This window comes from Fusarium subglutinans (genome assembly GCF_013396075.1).
Source record: "Fusarium subglutinans strain NRRL 66333 chromosome Unknown NRRL66333_c0000042, whole genome shotgun sequence".
NCBI classification, from domain to species: Eukaryota; Fungi; Ascomycota; class Sordariomycetes; order Hypocreales; family Nectriaceae; genus Fusarium; species Fusarium subglutinans.
Window position 1 is genome coordinate 305,362 of NW_023502105.1, and position 16,167 is coordinate 321,528.

The 16,167-nt window shown below is 47.2% G+C and overlaps 5 protein-coding genes across 5 annotated transcripts; 2 read left to right on the forward strand and 3 right to left on the reverse strand.

The window, feature by feature from the left end:
* Positions 1 to 4,081: 4,081 nt before the first annotated feature.
* Positions 4,082 to 8,908, reverse strand: FSUBG_4712 (uncharacterized protein; the record flags this gene model as incomplete). The annotated part of the gene is made up of 2 exons (XM_036682732.1): positions 4,082 to 4,962; positions 5,014 to 8,908. The coding sequence occupies 2 exons, from the start codon at positions 8,906 to 8,908 to the stop codon at positions 4,082 to 4,084; spliced, it is 4,776 nt and encodes a 1,591-aa protein (XP_036539888.1).
* Positions 8,909 to 9,788: 880 nt separating this feature from the next.
* FSUBG_4713 (kinase) lies at positions 9,789 to 12,257 on the forward strand (the record flags this gene model as incomplete). Its single annotated transcript, XM_036682733.1, has 1 exon — positions 9,789 to 12,257. The coding sequence occupies one exon, from the start codon at positions 9,789 to 9,791 to the stop codon at positions 12,255 to 12,257; it is 2,469 nt and encodes an 822-aa protein (XP_036539889.1).
* Positions 12,258 to 12,348: 91 nt separating this feature from the next.
* On the reverse strand, positions 12,349 to 13,244 carry FSUBG_4714 (uncharacterized protein; the record flags this gene model as incomplete). Its single annotated transcript, XM_036682734.1, has 2 exons — positions 12,349 to 13,130; positions 13,184 to 13,244. The coding sequence occupies 2 exons, from the start codon at positions 13,242 to 13,244 to the stop codon at positions 12,349 to 12,351; spliced, it is 843 nt and encodes a 280-aa protein (XP_036539890.1).
* Positions 13,245 to 13,678: 434 nt separating this feature from the next.
* FSUBG_4715 (uncharacterized protein) lies at positions 13,679 to 14,028 on the reverse strand (the record flags this gene model as incomplete). The annotated part of the gene is made up of 2 exons (XM_036682735.1): positions 13,679 to 13,935; positions 13,995 to 14,028. The coding sequence occupies 2 exons, from the start codon at positions 14,026 to 14,028 to the stop codon at positions 13,679 to 13,681; spliced, it is 291 nt and encodes a 96-aa protein (XP_036539891.1).
* Positions 14,029 to 15,048: 1,020 nt separating this feature from the next.
* FSUBG_4716 (uncharacterized protein) lies at positions 15,049 to 15,570 on the forward strand (the record flags this gene model as incomplete). Its single annotated transcript, XM_036682736.1, has 1 exon — positions 15,049 to 15,570. The coding sequence occupies one exon, from the start codon at positions 15,049 to 15,051 to the stop codon at positions 15,568 to 15,570; it is 522 nt and encodes a 173-aa protein (XP_036539892.1).
* Positions 15,571 to 16,167: the final 597 nt, after the last annotated feature.

Here is a 16,167-nt window from a genome sequence, read left to right on the forward strand (position 1 = left end):
GGTGTTGTTCTGATACATTCCGTCAAAGACGTCTCCGGTAACAGCAAACACATCTTAGCCAAACTCGGCGATACCAGATAGTGCGTTAACTCCCTCGATTTTGAAAACAGGGCCGGGCGCAGTAGGCGTAGCGTTTGCAGAGAAAGAATATACCTTTTATTCTCCGATTGTGGGCATGAGAAGATCCCCATTGGAACGAAGGGCGACATTTTCGATCCAAGTGTTTGAAATTCAGACAAATTCAAGGACCTTTGGTTCGGGTGAAGAGTAGTAAAAGGCTTCAGCACTGATGACAGCGATGAGGCTTGCTGCGAGTGCATAGCGCATGATGGATTCGATGTTATACTAAATATTCTGACTTGAAATGGTAAATGCACACTGAGCTTGATATTCTTAGACTCAATTTTTGAGGGTACGAAAAGCTATCGACGATGGAATGTGAGTATTCGTGTGACCCGTGAATATCTTGACCAACATCTGCTCGCCTGTTGATCAGCCTCGGATTTAAGCTCCTTAATTACACGATCGTATGCCACGTTTTATGAGGGTGAAGTGAACTATTGGAATCATTTATACAAGGTTCCAGAGTCACGACTAGTGGTGATTGGTCAGACTTGCTAACTCCATTGCCCAATTTCGTGTTCACAGCTTCTTGATTGGTCAAAGATATTCTTTGAAACAAGAGCTCTTCCTTCTGCGGACTGCCAAGGATAACAAACTGGCCCTGTTCCGCGATTCATAGACAATAGGTTTCATCCTTGGCCGTCTCTTTGTGTTGGCCGCTGTAATGTCTCTAGGGGGATGTTACTGCTGACATGAAACTCTGGTTGTGAGATGTTTGCCATAAATCATTCCAGTCTGATAAGCAGCCGTCCCACCGCAGGTTGTGAGTGCCTTCAAAGCTAGACGTATTCACTTAAAGAGATATAGAAAGACTCAAAGAATATTACAATGTTGAAAGAGAGACTTTCATCGTTCAACTGGACTATGAAAGATGATTCACTGTCTGATAGTAATATGGCATTCTCATTCACTAGGGTAGCCAGTTCATAAACATATAAAAACTCAAAATTGGGCATCTCGTTTTCCCATAATCTCAAAGCCCGTATCCAGAAACTGACTATTAAACTCATCTTACAGTCTCTTACGAGCCAATCCTTGACGACAGGGTTGAGCTGAAGACCTTGAACTATTAAGATGTTGGAAGTCATAAGCCTGTAACTCCGAGAACGATCATCTCATCACTCAACTTTAGAGTACTCTCGTGAACTATACTGATATTACCTCCTTAGGAAAAGAAGTCTGAGAAGCAGAGCCCTCTACAGTAGCGAGCGGAGAGCTTACCGGATCTGTCCAAGCGGCCCTTACTATTACACGAAAAACACCAGTTCAGGCAACGATTTGCGCTTCTCATACCTGGAGAACGAGGCGGAGAGGGCGTTTCAGGAGCTCAACATTGAACGAGATGGCCCCCACGCCTGTCAATATACCGTTCTTGGGCAAACAGATGAAATGAGGGCCATGCAAGCATAAGGTTGGCTGTTGATGAAAGCAGCAGCGAAGGCTTAGGCCATACTGCGTTGGTAGGAGAAGAGTAATAGAAAGCAAAAACGCGATAGTTCTTAAGTGTCTTTTTTGGAAGTAGGTAACCAAATTGACTTCTTTTCCATAACGAAAGCTGTGTTTCAGTCCGTGGATATACCCGAGCCCTCAGAGAGCAAGAAAATCAGATCAGAGTGCGAATATAAACTATGGTTGAAGTTCCTTTTAGTTATCTGCACTAATTGATGGGCTCCGCCAGAATAACTAGTCTAAAGGCTCGTTGTAATCCATTAATTGACACATTGTTTTGATCTCTCAGAAATCAGGTGGCAAGCTTTCTTGCCTCCTATTGTAAGGGAAGAATATCGCCTTTTGGCTCTTATCGATAGGTGGTAGCGGATAAACATTCTATTGACTTGTGAGGCGCACGTAGAGCCCTTGAAAAACTTCTTGATCACACCAAAGTCTATTTCTCTGCAATGGCTCAATGACCAGAGATAGTCACGGCATGCTATATGATGTCCGTATCTGCGATAACAGCTAATATGATGGCCATTTGTGACAGCAAAACGGTTCTGCTCTCGTGGAGTTCATGGAAAACAATGGAAGGTATTGGTTTGATTAATTGTTTCGATTTGTCTTGTGGAGAGATCAAGGTTTGTCGCCGAATCTAAATCTATCGGCATCTTCTCACCACGAGGACAGCCTGTCTTTGACAATCTCGGATACTTTGTTGATATGGGGTGATTCTTAATTCACCATCACAGGGAAAGTCCCATTCGTCCACAGCTGCATACAATCGTCCATCGCGGTCAGCCCGATCCTTGTTGACGTGTTTCTGGGATAGGATTCAGTGTTTTGATTCGATAGCGAGGACAGTGAAGCAAATTATACCTTGCAATCGATTGGTTACGATTATACAACTTTCTCATTGGAACTTTCCTGAGTTCCCCTCTTGGTCATCCAGGGGAGATGTCATTCGCTACTCCTGAACAGGGATAAATAAGTCAAAATCAAAGTTCTTGTAATAAACTTAAGAGAAGACATATGACCTTGGAGAGTGTCTATAAATGAATAGTAGCCTGCCTGATCAGTGGACCCATTGCATTATCCTCATCGAACAATCCCCTCTTCCTCGTACAGACAGAGACACCAACATCTCAACACGAAATCATCCTTAACCCCTTCTTCCAGTGCATCTCAACTATTAAACAAGAATTCTCAGCATTGCATTCCAGTCTTTCCAATGTGTTGCGGAGGGTTTAGGAGCAAAGGGGGTGGCGGAGGTGGCGGCGGCGGCGGCGGCGGCGGCGGCGGGATAGCTGGGTCTGCGAACAAGTCCGGAAGCCCGAGATGGTCTCCTAAATTCAAGGAAACTAGCAAAGGGTCACTCGAAAAGCTCAGAAAGTCGGTGAAGGCTGACTTGGCCGCGAATCCTGTCAAGGTGAACAGGCCCTCACGGCCTGTTCACTACCCGCAATACAAAAAACCTGCGGAAACAAAGCAGGAAAAGTTCTTTCGTGCCCGGGAAACGGCTCACAGAAAATCGAAGTCGCGAAAATCGAGATTCTGATGGATCGGTGGCACTCTGTGGGAGCTAGCCACGTGCACCTTTTCCGAATACACAAATCACACAAAAGAAAGGAAAGAATTCTTATGTTCTCGGCTGACAGTGGTATTAATGGGACACCGCTATTTCCTCTCTTTGGTTATTGACTTATTTTGAAAGTTCAGAAGGCAAAGGAAAGGTTTAGATACCTGATTGGGTAGGGCAGTTGCCCGAGGGCTGGGACCCGACGATTTACTCCTAGGTTTAGGGTCTTCTGGACTTTGGGCAACTAATTGAATATGAACCCAGTCTTTACATCTGATTCATCGCGACAGACCAAGACTAAGTCGCGAAACGCCGTGTCCCTTGACAAGTGACTGATGTTGGATAATTCTGGACGCCGTATAGTAATCCTAAAAAGATTGGGCCTTGTTCAGAGCTAAGAAGCAGCTCTGAGGCCCGATTCAAAAGTCCAAAATCTTGCACAAATGTTAACCAAAGTGAAATTGGTCAACGGTTGCCATCGAGTGTCCATATACAGAGAGACGCAAATGTGTCTCGTCACGACCTTTGAATGCCGTGATGTCGCAGTAATAAGTAAATGGCTGACTCTGTTATGTGCTGTGAGTGACCATTGTAGATATAGACAAAGCGTCAAAGCGAGGGCTCGCTGCATAAGCCATGAGGGACGCCTTCCACAGGTCGTCTCCGAGTTCTTGACAGTTATGGGGATGACTGCCGCCAACAAGGTTAAGCTTTAGGCTGCGAACACAGATAATGAATGATAAAACGATATTTTCAAAGTGAGTATTTTGGCCAGATTCCATCCACCATACACTGAACCTTATTAACTCAAATAAGCCCTGCTTCATTACTCCCAATACACGTAAGTCTATCGATCGATTTCTATACAAAATGCATACCGCAACTGTTCAATGGAACCCAGTGTCAAACTAGGCCCCATATAACCTCATTGGCGCTTCGGTGGCTCTAATACACAGAATCATAATCATTATAAGCATGCCACTTCCTCTCAAGGTCTGGCGGCATCCCACAGAACCCAACCGGCTGTTCAACTCCAGGACCTGGTTCCTCAGGTCGATACATGATGTCCTTCAGCTTACCGGTGCCGCGCAGCAATTGGATCATTTTCAGGGTTTTAGTATCCTTGTTTTCCGGGTGCAAGAGATGGCTGATGTAGTAGCTGAGGGAGTATACGATACCTTCTCGGTCCGTGTATAGATACCGCTCGTTACGCCGCGCATCGTGCGCTACATCAAGAGCTTCTAGCATAGCTTGCAGCGCATTTGGTCCTTCCTCTATGGCGAAATGTAGCACACTCCTTCGTCTATTTCGCCAAGCCAGATCCGTCTTTTTAGCAAGCAGCTGCATGGTCTTTACCCTCCGCTTCTCGAAAGTACCCTCAGCGTTGGCAACCCTACACCAAGGGCGTGCCTCAGAACGACACGCTACCACGAGAGGAATCATCATCCCAAATGCCTCGTGCTCGAGATCTGCGCTGTGCCATTGTAGCAGCCACCGGACAAATTCTGGCAGCGCGAGCAAAGCAGCCGTGTGTAGTGACCCATTGTTTACATCTTTACCACCACCTAGGGAAATGTAGGCTTTTAGGTTCCCTAGATAAAGAGCCGCATCGCTTAAGGGCAGGTCGGACGTCATGAGTTTCGTGGGATCTGGTGTTTTAGGTTTCTGACTTAGGTAGGAGAATGAACGCCCTGGAATAACAGACATTCTTATGTCTTTGCCATGTAATTTGAGGAGAGATTCGAGAACGGGGTTGCGTTTGGGGTCGAGCATACAGGCGAAAGCAGCTGATACCTGGGAGCTGGGTGTCGAGTACAACAAATTTGCTAATCATCGTCAGCGATGCAATCGATAACAGCAACTCAAGGGGTGCTTACCATCATCTCCCTTGGCGACGAGAGCTAGCAGGGTTCTGTTCGATATCTGCAAGTCCGATATGAGCCCCCAAAGCAAAGGTGTAACCGGCTCACGTTTCCACTGTTTGCATAACGATGCTGATTTCATCGTCCCTGCTGACACCCCGTAATGAAGCAGCGTTTGTACTAGAGTCCCTCCCTCGGGGAACTTGGCCATGGCCCTGTATAGGAGATTCGTGTCTTTAAGATGAGCTTTGCTTAATTCGGACATGCAAGTCTTCAGCCATATGACGACCTCCTTTTCTTTGGAGCAGTGCTCAATTAGAGCTAGAGTCACTGCGTCAACATTCGCATATTGACACATGATTCTGAGAGCGGCTTCATTTCCCACTTTGCAAGCTAGGACAAAACACTTGGCGCCGTCTGCACTTGGGACTGCTCCTCGTTCAAGTAGCAGTTTCATGGTATCCATGTCCGGAGCATTCTTCAACGTGTCGACAAGAGCTAGTGTGAGCTTTTCCTCGGTGATTTTGTGTTTGAGAAGACAAGTATATACCCTGACTCTGAACGCTGGCTTCATCGCCGTCCAGGTTCGTACCAGGTCGAACGCTGCAGCAGCAGTATTATCGTCCTTGATAGATTGGATGAGTATCTCGGTAATTTCAGCCGATTTGAGTTTGAAAGCCAATTTCAGAGGAAGGAATTCCTTCAACTTCACATCAGCACCATGTTTTAGTAACAGCTTTACTAGTCCCACGTCAGGTGTCCCCTCGTTAAGTGATATGATGAGCGCTGCCGAGGCAGTAGTAGTTGAAACCTTTCCAGTATTGAGAAGGGCATCGTAAATCCAGCGACGCCTCTCGACCGTCAAGGCGGAGGATACTGCTTGAGCAAAGCACTCATTGACAGTATTGGCGGGCTTCACTTCTTGAACTAGAAGTGTGAACAACTCTTTGCTACTTGAGGTGAAAGTCGCCTTGAGGTGAGCCTCCGTGACTTCTACGCCACGTTTGATGAGCATCAGTGGAACCAGCGTGGAGTCTCCATACTGCTCTACCATGGCACGCAATAGGCTGGAAGTTTCATCCTTCGTGAGACCTGGCTTGGCATCTAGTAACAACCCTAGGACAGATTCTTTCTGATCATCGTTTAACTTGGGCGATCTAAATGCCGCAATGCAAGCCGTGCTGATAGAATCCCCGCTTGGTTGACGTGAAAGAAGCATCTCTAAAATAGTCGTGGACCTTGAAGAGATCGCAGCCGCAATACCAAGGGATTTGGTGCTAACAAGTGGCTTGTGGGCAAGAAGGATCTTGAAGCCTCTGTCGTCTCCTGACTTCGATAAAGCTTCCAGTGTTTCGTCGTATAGCACTTCAGACTGACCAATTTCCGCGTCACCAGCCTTATCGAGGAGGAGTCTCATCATATCAAGCCTCGCTTCTCGAACCTTAGTCTTCTTTGTAGCTGTGAACCCAGTCTTGAGAGAATTGGTCGACATGTTAACGGAGAGCAAAGTCTTCAACAGCCGCACGTCGCTCTTCTCCACGGCAAACTGTATGATCACCCCTTTCTGAAGGTTTATATCAAGACCATGCTTCATAAGACATGGAACAATGGCTGCCATGTTTGGATGGCCTTCCAATAAGTTTGGTACCTCTGTAAAGTCTATCGCTGATCCATTCGATGCCTGCAGCACTAGCTCCAATGTCTGTGTCTTGGCAGTACTCACCTCAAGTAACGACGGAAGAAGTCCCTTGACGACAGCTTCATTTACTGGACAGGCTTTGCAAAGAACCTCGAGCCTAGCGTAATCGTTCAATGTAGCTGCGTAAGCATTGCCGTGGTTATAGTTCGCATCTGCACCATGCTTGAGCAGCAAACGAATGATATCCAATGTACGAGGGCTCTTGGACCCAGCAGCTACCAGAAGCGTCTTATCAAGTCCTACTCCCTTCACACCATTCTTGAGAAGGAACTGGATGATATCATGGGTGAGGGTCCCGCCGTCTTCTGCGATGCGCGAAAAAGCCTTTGGGAGGACTTCTGATATGGACGCCGGGTGGGGATAGGATTTCCAGAGAAGCTCTATCACTGTGAGAGATGCTCTGTGAATAGCGATGTGGATTACATTCAACGTGCCGTCTTTCCCATGCAGAGGGAGCTTATATTGGAGTATAATCTTGAGGAGCTTCAGATCGGGGTCTGGACATTGAATGATAAGACATAGTTGTTCAAGCAGGGCTTCTTTCCATACGCCTTTATCAGCGAGCATTTTGACAGCCATGCGTCGAATTGATGGATCTGTAATCTTCATTGCGTCTGATAGTGCAGGAGAAAGCTCCTCGTCACTGATATCTCCTTGTAGCAGGATCCTCAGCATCTCGACATCAGCAAAGCTGAGTGCCATTTGGATGGACTTGTACGTGATGGTTGCACCCATTTTCTGGAATGCATCGACAGTACGATGATGACTTTTGGAAATCGCTTCGATTAACCTTTGATCCAGTGATTGTCCTCCACAGTGTATGTGATTTGCACTCAACATACCCAGAAAACGAAGCATCACGTCCTCTGAAGCATCGAACCGGACAAGTGACAGGAGATTTGGAACGTCGTCTCTTCCTCTGAAGGCGGCAAGCATTATTCCGAGAATGGAAAAGTCCATTACGGATACAGCCTCTTCGATAGATGGGCGCACTCCGGCTTTGATCAGGAGGTTGATCATAGGGGTTCTTTTGGCCATGACGCTATTGGACATCTCCTGCCGAAGGGCGTGTACATCTCTCAGAAGATTTGCTTCATTCAGAAGGCAGTAGAGCCTATATCTTGTCTCGTAATCGGGGTTTCCTGATATGCGCTCGCATGCCTGTATGGCAACATTTTCATGCTCGGCTCCGTTTCCTGTTGTGCTTAAGAAAGATGCAATACTAAAGCTCTGAACGGGAAACATGGGAGGCATCATGGAGGTTCGAGTGGACAGGTATGAAAGAAGAACAGCGACGGCGCCAACATTGTTCGCATCGATGGCTTTGAGAAGATATTCCCCAGTTGCAATCTCTGGCCGATGATGGATGCATTGAAGCAGAATGCTTGTTTCGCATTTACCCAGGGGAGCCCCTTCGATATTTGCTTCCAGGGAATATTGCCAGTCCTCGACGTTCATACCCTTTGGAGCCGAAAGCAAAAGCTTTACAACATCGACATCGTTCTTGGCAACAAATGGTCGCACATAATCTTTGCAGATGGGTAAGATGCACGCTCCAAAGCTTAGAAGGAGCTCCATTGAGGGAATGCTGCGCTTGGCGAGCGCAATTACAAAGGCTTGATTCAACAGGATGGGCCCTGCGTTATAGTGGCACAGTAGATGGATATACGGTATGTTTTCCTGGCCCGTGACGGTACTCAGCCAATTAGACAATCCACTGTTTGAAGAAGTTGAGCGGCGAAAAATGCTGGATTGCCTCTTTTGTAGCTTGCTGTCTTTGAAGTGCTCCCACAGCTCATCCAGCGAGTCGACGTGTACAGAAGCAAGCACTGCGTGCGCTACTTGCACATCAGGCAATGGAGCCATACAAAGAAGGTCATTGAGAGCCTTTCCGACCTCATGTTTTGTAAAAGTCCATCTCTCTTCATTCAGCTTCAAGCTTCTTCGGCTCGGGACGCGCAAGAGATGTCTCTTCTGTTGGTCTGGTGGACGGTAGCCTGCATCGCTGGTTCGTGCTCTCACGAGGAACGCGCGTGCAGCACTGTGATGTTCAACGGTTGTTGAGGATTCATAGTCGATCGGCGAAGGAGCTTTGAGCGTCTCGATCGGGGAGGGAGGGGAGAGGCCGGCATAGCGAGAGAGGATATCGAGATTGGGAGTCAAGGTTGAGCCGACAGCGAGGCTTGAGAGAAACCCATTTTGGCTATCCATCCTCGAGCTGTTACATATCTAGTCACACAGGGTTGATGAATGGACAACTTTGCTGTAGTCTAGATAGGTACGCAGAGACACGAAGGTCATCTCGAAAATGAGAAAAAATGACTGAGTAGCAAAACTACAATCAGCTCGGCCACCAAAGCCAAAATCGAGTCTGCCTTCGAGTCTCAGTCCAGGGTCCGAGGCTTTCAGCTCGCGAAACGAACCAATGGCTCTGAAAGCAAGGCGCCAGGTGCTGCGAAAATAGCAAATGGCGAACCCCTCTTCAGCCGCACGCAGACAGCCCGTCTGATTTTCAACTTAGCCGCTGGGCTTTGCAGCCACCGGGTGATAATCCGCCTTAGCTGCAGAAATATGTAGGCTACGTGTCAGGCAGTCATAGAGCGTTGATGAAATAAGGCTCCGATGGGGAATTTGTTCTTCTTTTGTAATTTTTCAAGTAAACCTCGCCCCCTATAAATTGATTCAAATACTGAATACTCAGGTGTATTCACCAGATTCTTCCAATTCCATTGTTACCAATGACTGGTGTTTTGGAGCGATTTGCTGTTCGATAGATAGGAATCTCGTTCTAAACGACTGCTTTCATGAAATAAGGCTCGGGCTCCCATGGTCGCTTTGGCCCCCATGTCTGGATGTATGGGGGGCTTGCAGGTGGCTTGAAAATACAAGCAATCATCTCTTTTTTCAGGTTCATTGGTGCCCCCCGACTCTGAGTACACAGGCTGTGTCTGTGTCTAGATCGAGTGGCCATCTCGTCCGTCCCGTATATGATCATAAACCGATGGCGACTCACTTCAGTCCTGCTACTCCCTTAAACTATTCATCCATATTTACCATCCTCTGAGTGAATACTGCAACGTTCTTAATCACCATGGACCCACACAATCCATCTGCTTCGGTCAAGCGATCGGTCAAGTCCAACACTAAAAGCTCCAAAGACAGTATTGCCAGGCTTGCGGATGATCTTCTTCGTCAATCTCTTACACGCAAGCCTGACATTGCTGCACAAGAAGCATCAACGCTGAAGGCCAAGACTCCGCGTTCCTCAACAAGCATCACTCGCTCAAGCATATCAAAACCCAAAGGCTTCTCTGCAGCAGATGAATTGCTCCGTGCCTCTTTGCTTCGTGATGCTTCAGGTTCTGGACCAAGCGTGCCACCTTCCTATCGAACCCACAGCAATGTTCCATCCCCATCGTCAGTAAGCAGGGTCAAGGACAGCTCGACTACCTCTGCTGCCTACAGCAAGAGTCGACTATCAGCACTCAAGTCAGAGGTTGCGCGTGCCAACGCTGCAGCTCCAGCTTACTCCAAGTCTGACTTGTTCAAAATCTCCTGCTCCACTGATATACTCTTCCTTCTTGACACTACATACTCTATGAATAGTTACATAGAGACAGCAAAGAATCAGATCCGATCCATTGTCAAAGAGATCAAAGAGGTCTTCTTAAACGAGTCAAATGTACGCGTCGCGGTGGTTGGATACAAAGACCATGGCGACGAGCCCAACATAGAATTCCTCGACTTCACTACATCTGTCACGGAGGTGTACAACTTCTTGGCCAGCCTTCAGGCATCGGGTGGTGGAGATATCCCCGAGGATGTTCTTGGTGGTATACAGAAGGCTATCAATGCCTCGTGGATGCAGCAGACGAGATGCCTGGTCCACATCGCCGATGCCCCTCCTCATGGACATGCTCTACATGACTATGAGGAGAGTGATGATGACTACTACAGAACGGCCAGTGAACCCCATGGCCTCACACATGCAAATCTTCTCAGCCGCCTTGTCAAGCTCAAGGTCAACTATGCTCTTCTGCGAATCAACTCATCTACCGACCGGATGGCCCTGGAGTTTGGCAAGTCCTACGGCGGCGGCGGTTTCTCGGGGGCGGACGTCAAGCTCCATGAAAAGAACTCTTACAACATTGCGATTGAGGACTCGCTCATTTTGGCCAAGTCACGGGCCAAGAGAACAGCCACCAGTACTGGGCCCCTTTTCGAAGAACTCCAGCTCGGAACTGGATACACAGCCATCAAGCATTTAGTTGTCAGCACCGTCACGTCTTCAGTATCGCGTACAGCAAACCGCTTGACTCTGGCAATGAGGGGCGGGAGCCGCGGTGGCTCGCACATGTCCGGGCTCCCAGAGTTGACTGCGATCTTGGAAGATGGCAGTGTTGCCAGAAGTGTAACCAGCAAAAGCGTTGCTCTCGAGACCTCACCGCCGCGCTGGAACACTCCTGGCTGGCTAGACAAGAAGCTCACCACGGAGGGCTTTTGTCTGGACTTGAGCGTCCATGGAGCTGATACTCTGGATGCAATGTTGGACAACGACGAGAACATCAAGCTTGGACTTGTCAAGCTTGATATCAACGCACGTTCCAAACCTTTCGCCGAGGGATCTCTGCGCGTCGCCGCGTATGCTCGCCCAGCTGCAACCACGAGCAAATTCGTTCTCAAGTCATTCAAGAACACTGAACACAGGCTAGCGAATCTAATTGAGGAAATGCGAATGCAAGCACTTTGTAAAGCATTTGCGCTAGAGTTCAACGGGCTTGTCAAGTCTTCGCAGCCTATCGATTTTATAACGACGCTTTGTCTTCAGGACATGTCCCGTGGATCTAAGTCAGACGATAATTTGTCACTGGAGCCATTCATTGAAGGCGAATACATCAAGTACAACAGCAACGGCGCCTATGTCCTAGAAGACGACACCAACCCATTCAATGAGATTGCCCAAGCCTTCTCGCATTTTACTTTTGAGCGCTCCTGGGGCCATTTTCTTGTGACGGATCTTCAAGGTGTAGGCAACTCCTTCACTGATCCTGCAATCCAGACCAAGGATCCTGAACGCTTCAAACTCGGTGAGACAAACCTTGGTGAGGATGGGTTCAAGTTCTTCTTTGCCTTGCACGAATGCAAGGCGACTTGTCGTCAACTGGGGCTTCTGACGAACAAGGAAATGCTCATGGCCGGCAAACTCGCATTTAGGTCGAAATGGCCTGCTATGGATCCCACGGTTTGCTGTTCTAATAAGCTATGCCGCAAGATTATCCGACTTGCAACCGCTAACAAATCATCTGATTATCCTGAGCATAACTGGTGTGATGGGTGTTTCCCGCAGCTCAAGCTTAGTGAGGTGAAGGTGGCATGTGGAGGATCAAAACACAGTTTCCAAGTTTCCAAATTTTACCATGAGAGTCAAGGCGAGAAGACGCCGACTGTGTGTGAAGGGCATAGGGAGAAGGATGTGACTGTTACTAGTGTTGTTGGAGGTGGTCTGTGGGAGACTACCAAGTCGACTGAGAAGAAGGAGATCTTAGGCAGATTATGGTAGAGGTAGACTTCTAGGGTATTTTTCCAAAGAGAGTAATGCATTGATCCAATCTAGCATCATTGATGTGATGCCGCACAGAGATAATCATTCGTTAAACATGGCCACGGTTGCATCCGCCTCCGCAGCGTAAACAACCATTACAACTGATCCCCTTGGCCATTTCAGAACAGCGGGGTGCAGTCTTGGTGATGAACATCTCCCCAGTAGAGTCTCTGTAGCAAGAAAGTCGGCGTTCAGAGTTGAAAGCCTGGACCATCTCAGGCGCAGCACGTCGGACGAAGTCAGATTCAACCCACGAAGCTTCAGAGGCGCGATATCCTGTCCAATGAATCCAATGTTCCTCACGTTCACCACCGTTCGGAAGATAGAAAACGCGATAGCCGAGAATGCAAAATACGTGACGCTTTCCTATGCCGGTAGCATACTCTCGACTTCCAGAGAGCCGCCAGAAATTGATGACGGCTGGCTCGTTGATCTTTTGTACATTGTCCTCTCTGAGCAAGAAGGGCTGCATGTTGGGAAACCCGACTTCGAGGTAGACTATGTCCGGCTTCTCAACGTAGAAGTTGAGAATTCCAAGATCAGATGCAGCCTGAGTGTTTGGAAAAGGAAGACGATCATGACCTGGGATCCTTTGACGAGTGACGTTGAGAGACTCTTCATCTTCGTTTGTAGGCCTAAGAGATGGCCAAGGTATACCAGATCTCAAGAACGAATTCCCAAGGGAAGAGTTGAAGCGCGGGAAGTAGTCGCCTGCTGGATCATCAGTCTCCATTGACTGATATGAGGACTCCTTTCGAAGAGTTGGGTTGCTCGAGACACTGGGAACGTGTTTATCTAGAGGAGACACGATCGATTCGCGTCGACGATAGCCTGATATCCTAGTTAATATTGCTAAAACACTATAAATATAGCACACTATTTACCTTGTGAAGCCACAGAGAAGTCCCATTGCGCAAGAGTCGCCCTGATAGCGTCGGATGACATCGTGCCAGTGGTGATGGGTATCGAGATTGGGGTGAGGAAATGTTAGAGAGGCAACAACTCAGCCAGGATAGCCCACGGAGAATAGATGGCAGTTGGGAACTTTACTTCAAGAAGTAGGAACCTTGTATCATTAGTAGGCAAAGGAAGATGCTCCTCGTTAATCATGGCCGCTGCTTATGGTCCGAGCTGCTCGTGCAACAGTTTAAACTGTATGCTCAGCAATAACAAGAGTAGCCCTTTGGTATCATTGATACAGAATCTGCGGTGAGAATAGCGCTAAAGGTGAAACGCCAAACATTTGTTGATGTGCAGGTAGGCTTTGATGATCACGTAGCGCAAAGCCCCATGCGACAGCACATCAATGCAAGAGTTTATTAGACCACCAATAAGGCTAACCTTATCCGATCTCTTTTTCTTTAGACATCCTCAGGTATTCAAGCCCGGGATTCCTTCTCGGCTTGAACCGCTGCAACACCGCGTCGGCCATTCATTTTTTGAGAAAGGTTGGTAATCTCTTTTTCACAAGACGCGACTTCATCCTTGGCTGCTTCGTACCGAGCACGAGCATGGCCAAGACGCTCCCGAATATCCTTGAGATTCCGCTTCATCTGCCTAGTCTCCCGGTTGCGGTGACGAGGGTGTCTCTTGCACGCGGACTGCTGTGTTGAGGTGGTTGCCTTGGCACAGGGAGCTGTGCAAGGGCAAGGATGGTTAGTGTTTGAAATCTGACAGTTCATATTAGTGACTTACTAGTGTTTCGTGCTGATATGTTTGGCTTGAGCATGATGTTTGGGTGGCTGTACATGCTCGCTTGCTCATTATCGGGAGTATTGGCAGGGTAAAGACGCTTAGGCAGAGTATTGTGCCGCTCCGGGCGAGAGAGACATTTACCCATGATCTCTGGGCGGCTTTTTCTATTTTATTTTTTCATACACTCTAACTCGAATGCAAAATCAAAAAGGCAGTTGTCTCTTGATGGTTGAAAACGGAGTATGTGGTAGCGAGGTCGAAGGAGATGCCACATATCTTGGTACGACTTCCAACGCGTCACGTACGCGTTGTAACAATCTACACAAGATTAAGTCGGTAACCTGCTTGAGAGATCCTATCATTTCTGCTGTAGTTGTTTGAAGCACCCCCGAAAGCTGTGTCTGTCCGCGGCAAGCTGCACATTCTGGCCCACATTGAGCGGGCATTTCAGTGTTTGCCCCAAACACTGAGAGATGACTTCAGCTGCTATTCTCATCTCATGATTAAGATCTAATTCCTGTAAACAGTTTCGATGGTTTCCACCAGTTTTGTCACATATTAATAGGTAATTCAACAATCAACGGCGAAACCTATCATGCGTTCGCTACCTCTCCAGTGGCTGAGATATTGATCCAGTGTACAGCCAATAATCAAGAATGTCACAGAACCTTCAGCGTAGTCAGATGCATCATAGAGCACTTGCTGTGCCATGCGCCATACTAACGGCGGCGTCTGTCTTCAAGTTTGACTGTGCCCAATCAACGCCTCCACTTGAGATCTTGTGCAACTCTAACCCGTGTCTGTCCGGCCAAGTACCTTAAATCCGCCTGTGCTACAGGCATAAGAAGTCCATGAGAAATTAATCCCAGGGATTCAAAAAAAAAAAAAAAAAGTCCAGTATTAAGCGTTAATATCCACCCCTATTGTTCAATATCTCAACCACATCGGGCAGAAAAAGATACAACACATATCACAGATATCAATCAACTTCAAATATCTCTACAGTCAGAAACACAAACCAAGCCCTATGAGCGCCCTCTTCAGGCCATCGGCAATGTCTACAATCCAGGCCGCTATGGCCCAGCTTTTACCAGCCGAACGACAAGCTTGTGAAGGTAGAGAGTTGTTATCGCTCAACGCCGCTATCAGCCGAACGCTTCTCACTATAGAACCGGATTGTCAACTAGCTTTTGAACTACACAAGATGCAGATAAGCATCCGTCGTCATATTCTTGCCGCTCTCGTTGAAGAGGGGACAGCAGAAACAGCTCAAGGCTTGAATCAACATGGAACGTCTTTTGAGGATATCTTGCCTGATCCCGACACCATCATTCCGAGCATCGAGCAGGAACTACACTATGACTCTCCCGGACTATCCTCGCCTACAGTTGGTGGTACACCTGATGAGACGCCTGAGCAAAAGAGAGGTCCATCTGCACCAATCATGACTGAGTCAGGCGGCGCAAGTGACGAATCTCCGATGGCAAAGAAGCGACCCGCTGACAATGAATTCGATTCTGTCGCTAAGCGCCCCAAAACATGGCTTAGTGCAATTACGAGAGGTCTTTTTCCTTGAATTTGTTGTATTTGCACGAGCCTCAAGTCGGGCGGGTTGGTACCAAGGCCAGTGATTTCGATGCTTCATAACCTTGTATTTTTTTTCTAGGTTTAAGTACGTGATGAGCAGGAATATCGAGCGGGCAATAGAGGGCAAATGTTAGAAAGCCACCAGTTAGTTAACTATGATGTGCACTAGAATGGAATTAGGGTATCGACAGAGACAGTGGCAAGGGGATGCAATAAAACTTAGGACCTCTATCCTATGTGATAAAAAGCCTTAGGTAAACTTAGGTAAACTTAGGTAAACTTAAGTAAACTTAATATAATTTAGTAAAAATATAGAGGTTATTAAACTAAGTATTTTTAATGCCTTAGTTTAACGTTAGAAGTCTTCTTACACCCTGAGGAGTGGGTAGGCTAGTTTGTTGGTAATTTGCTTCCAAGACATCCCGTCCCTAATAATTTAAATACTATAATTGGATTGCACTAGTTTTTACAATAAATAAGCGTTAGAGTTTGCTATTATAATTAAAGCTATTTCTTACTATTATATTAAAGTTAAAGTATATTTTCTAACCTTATAATTAACTTATAAACCTAACTTTACTATTAC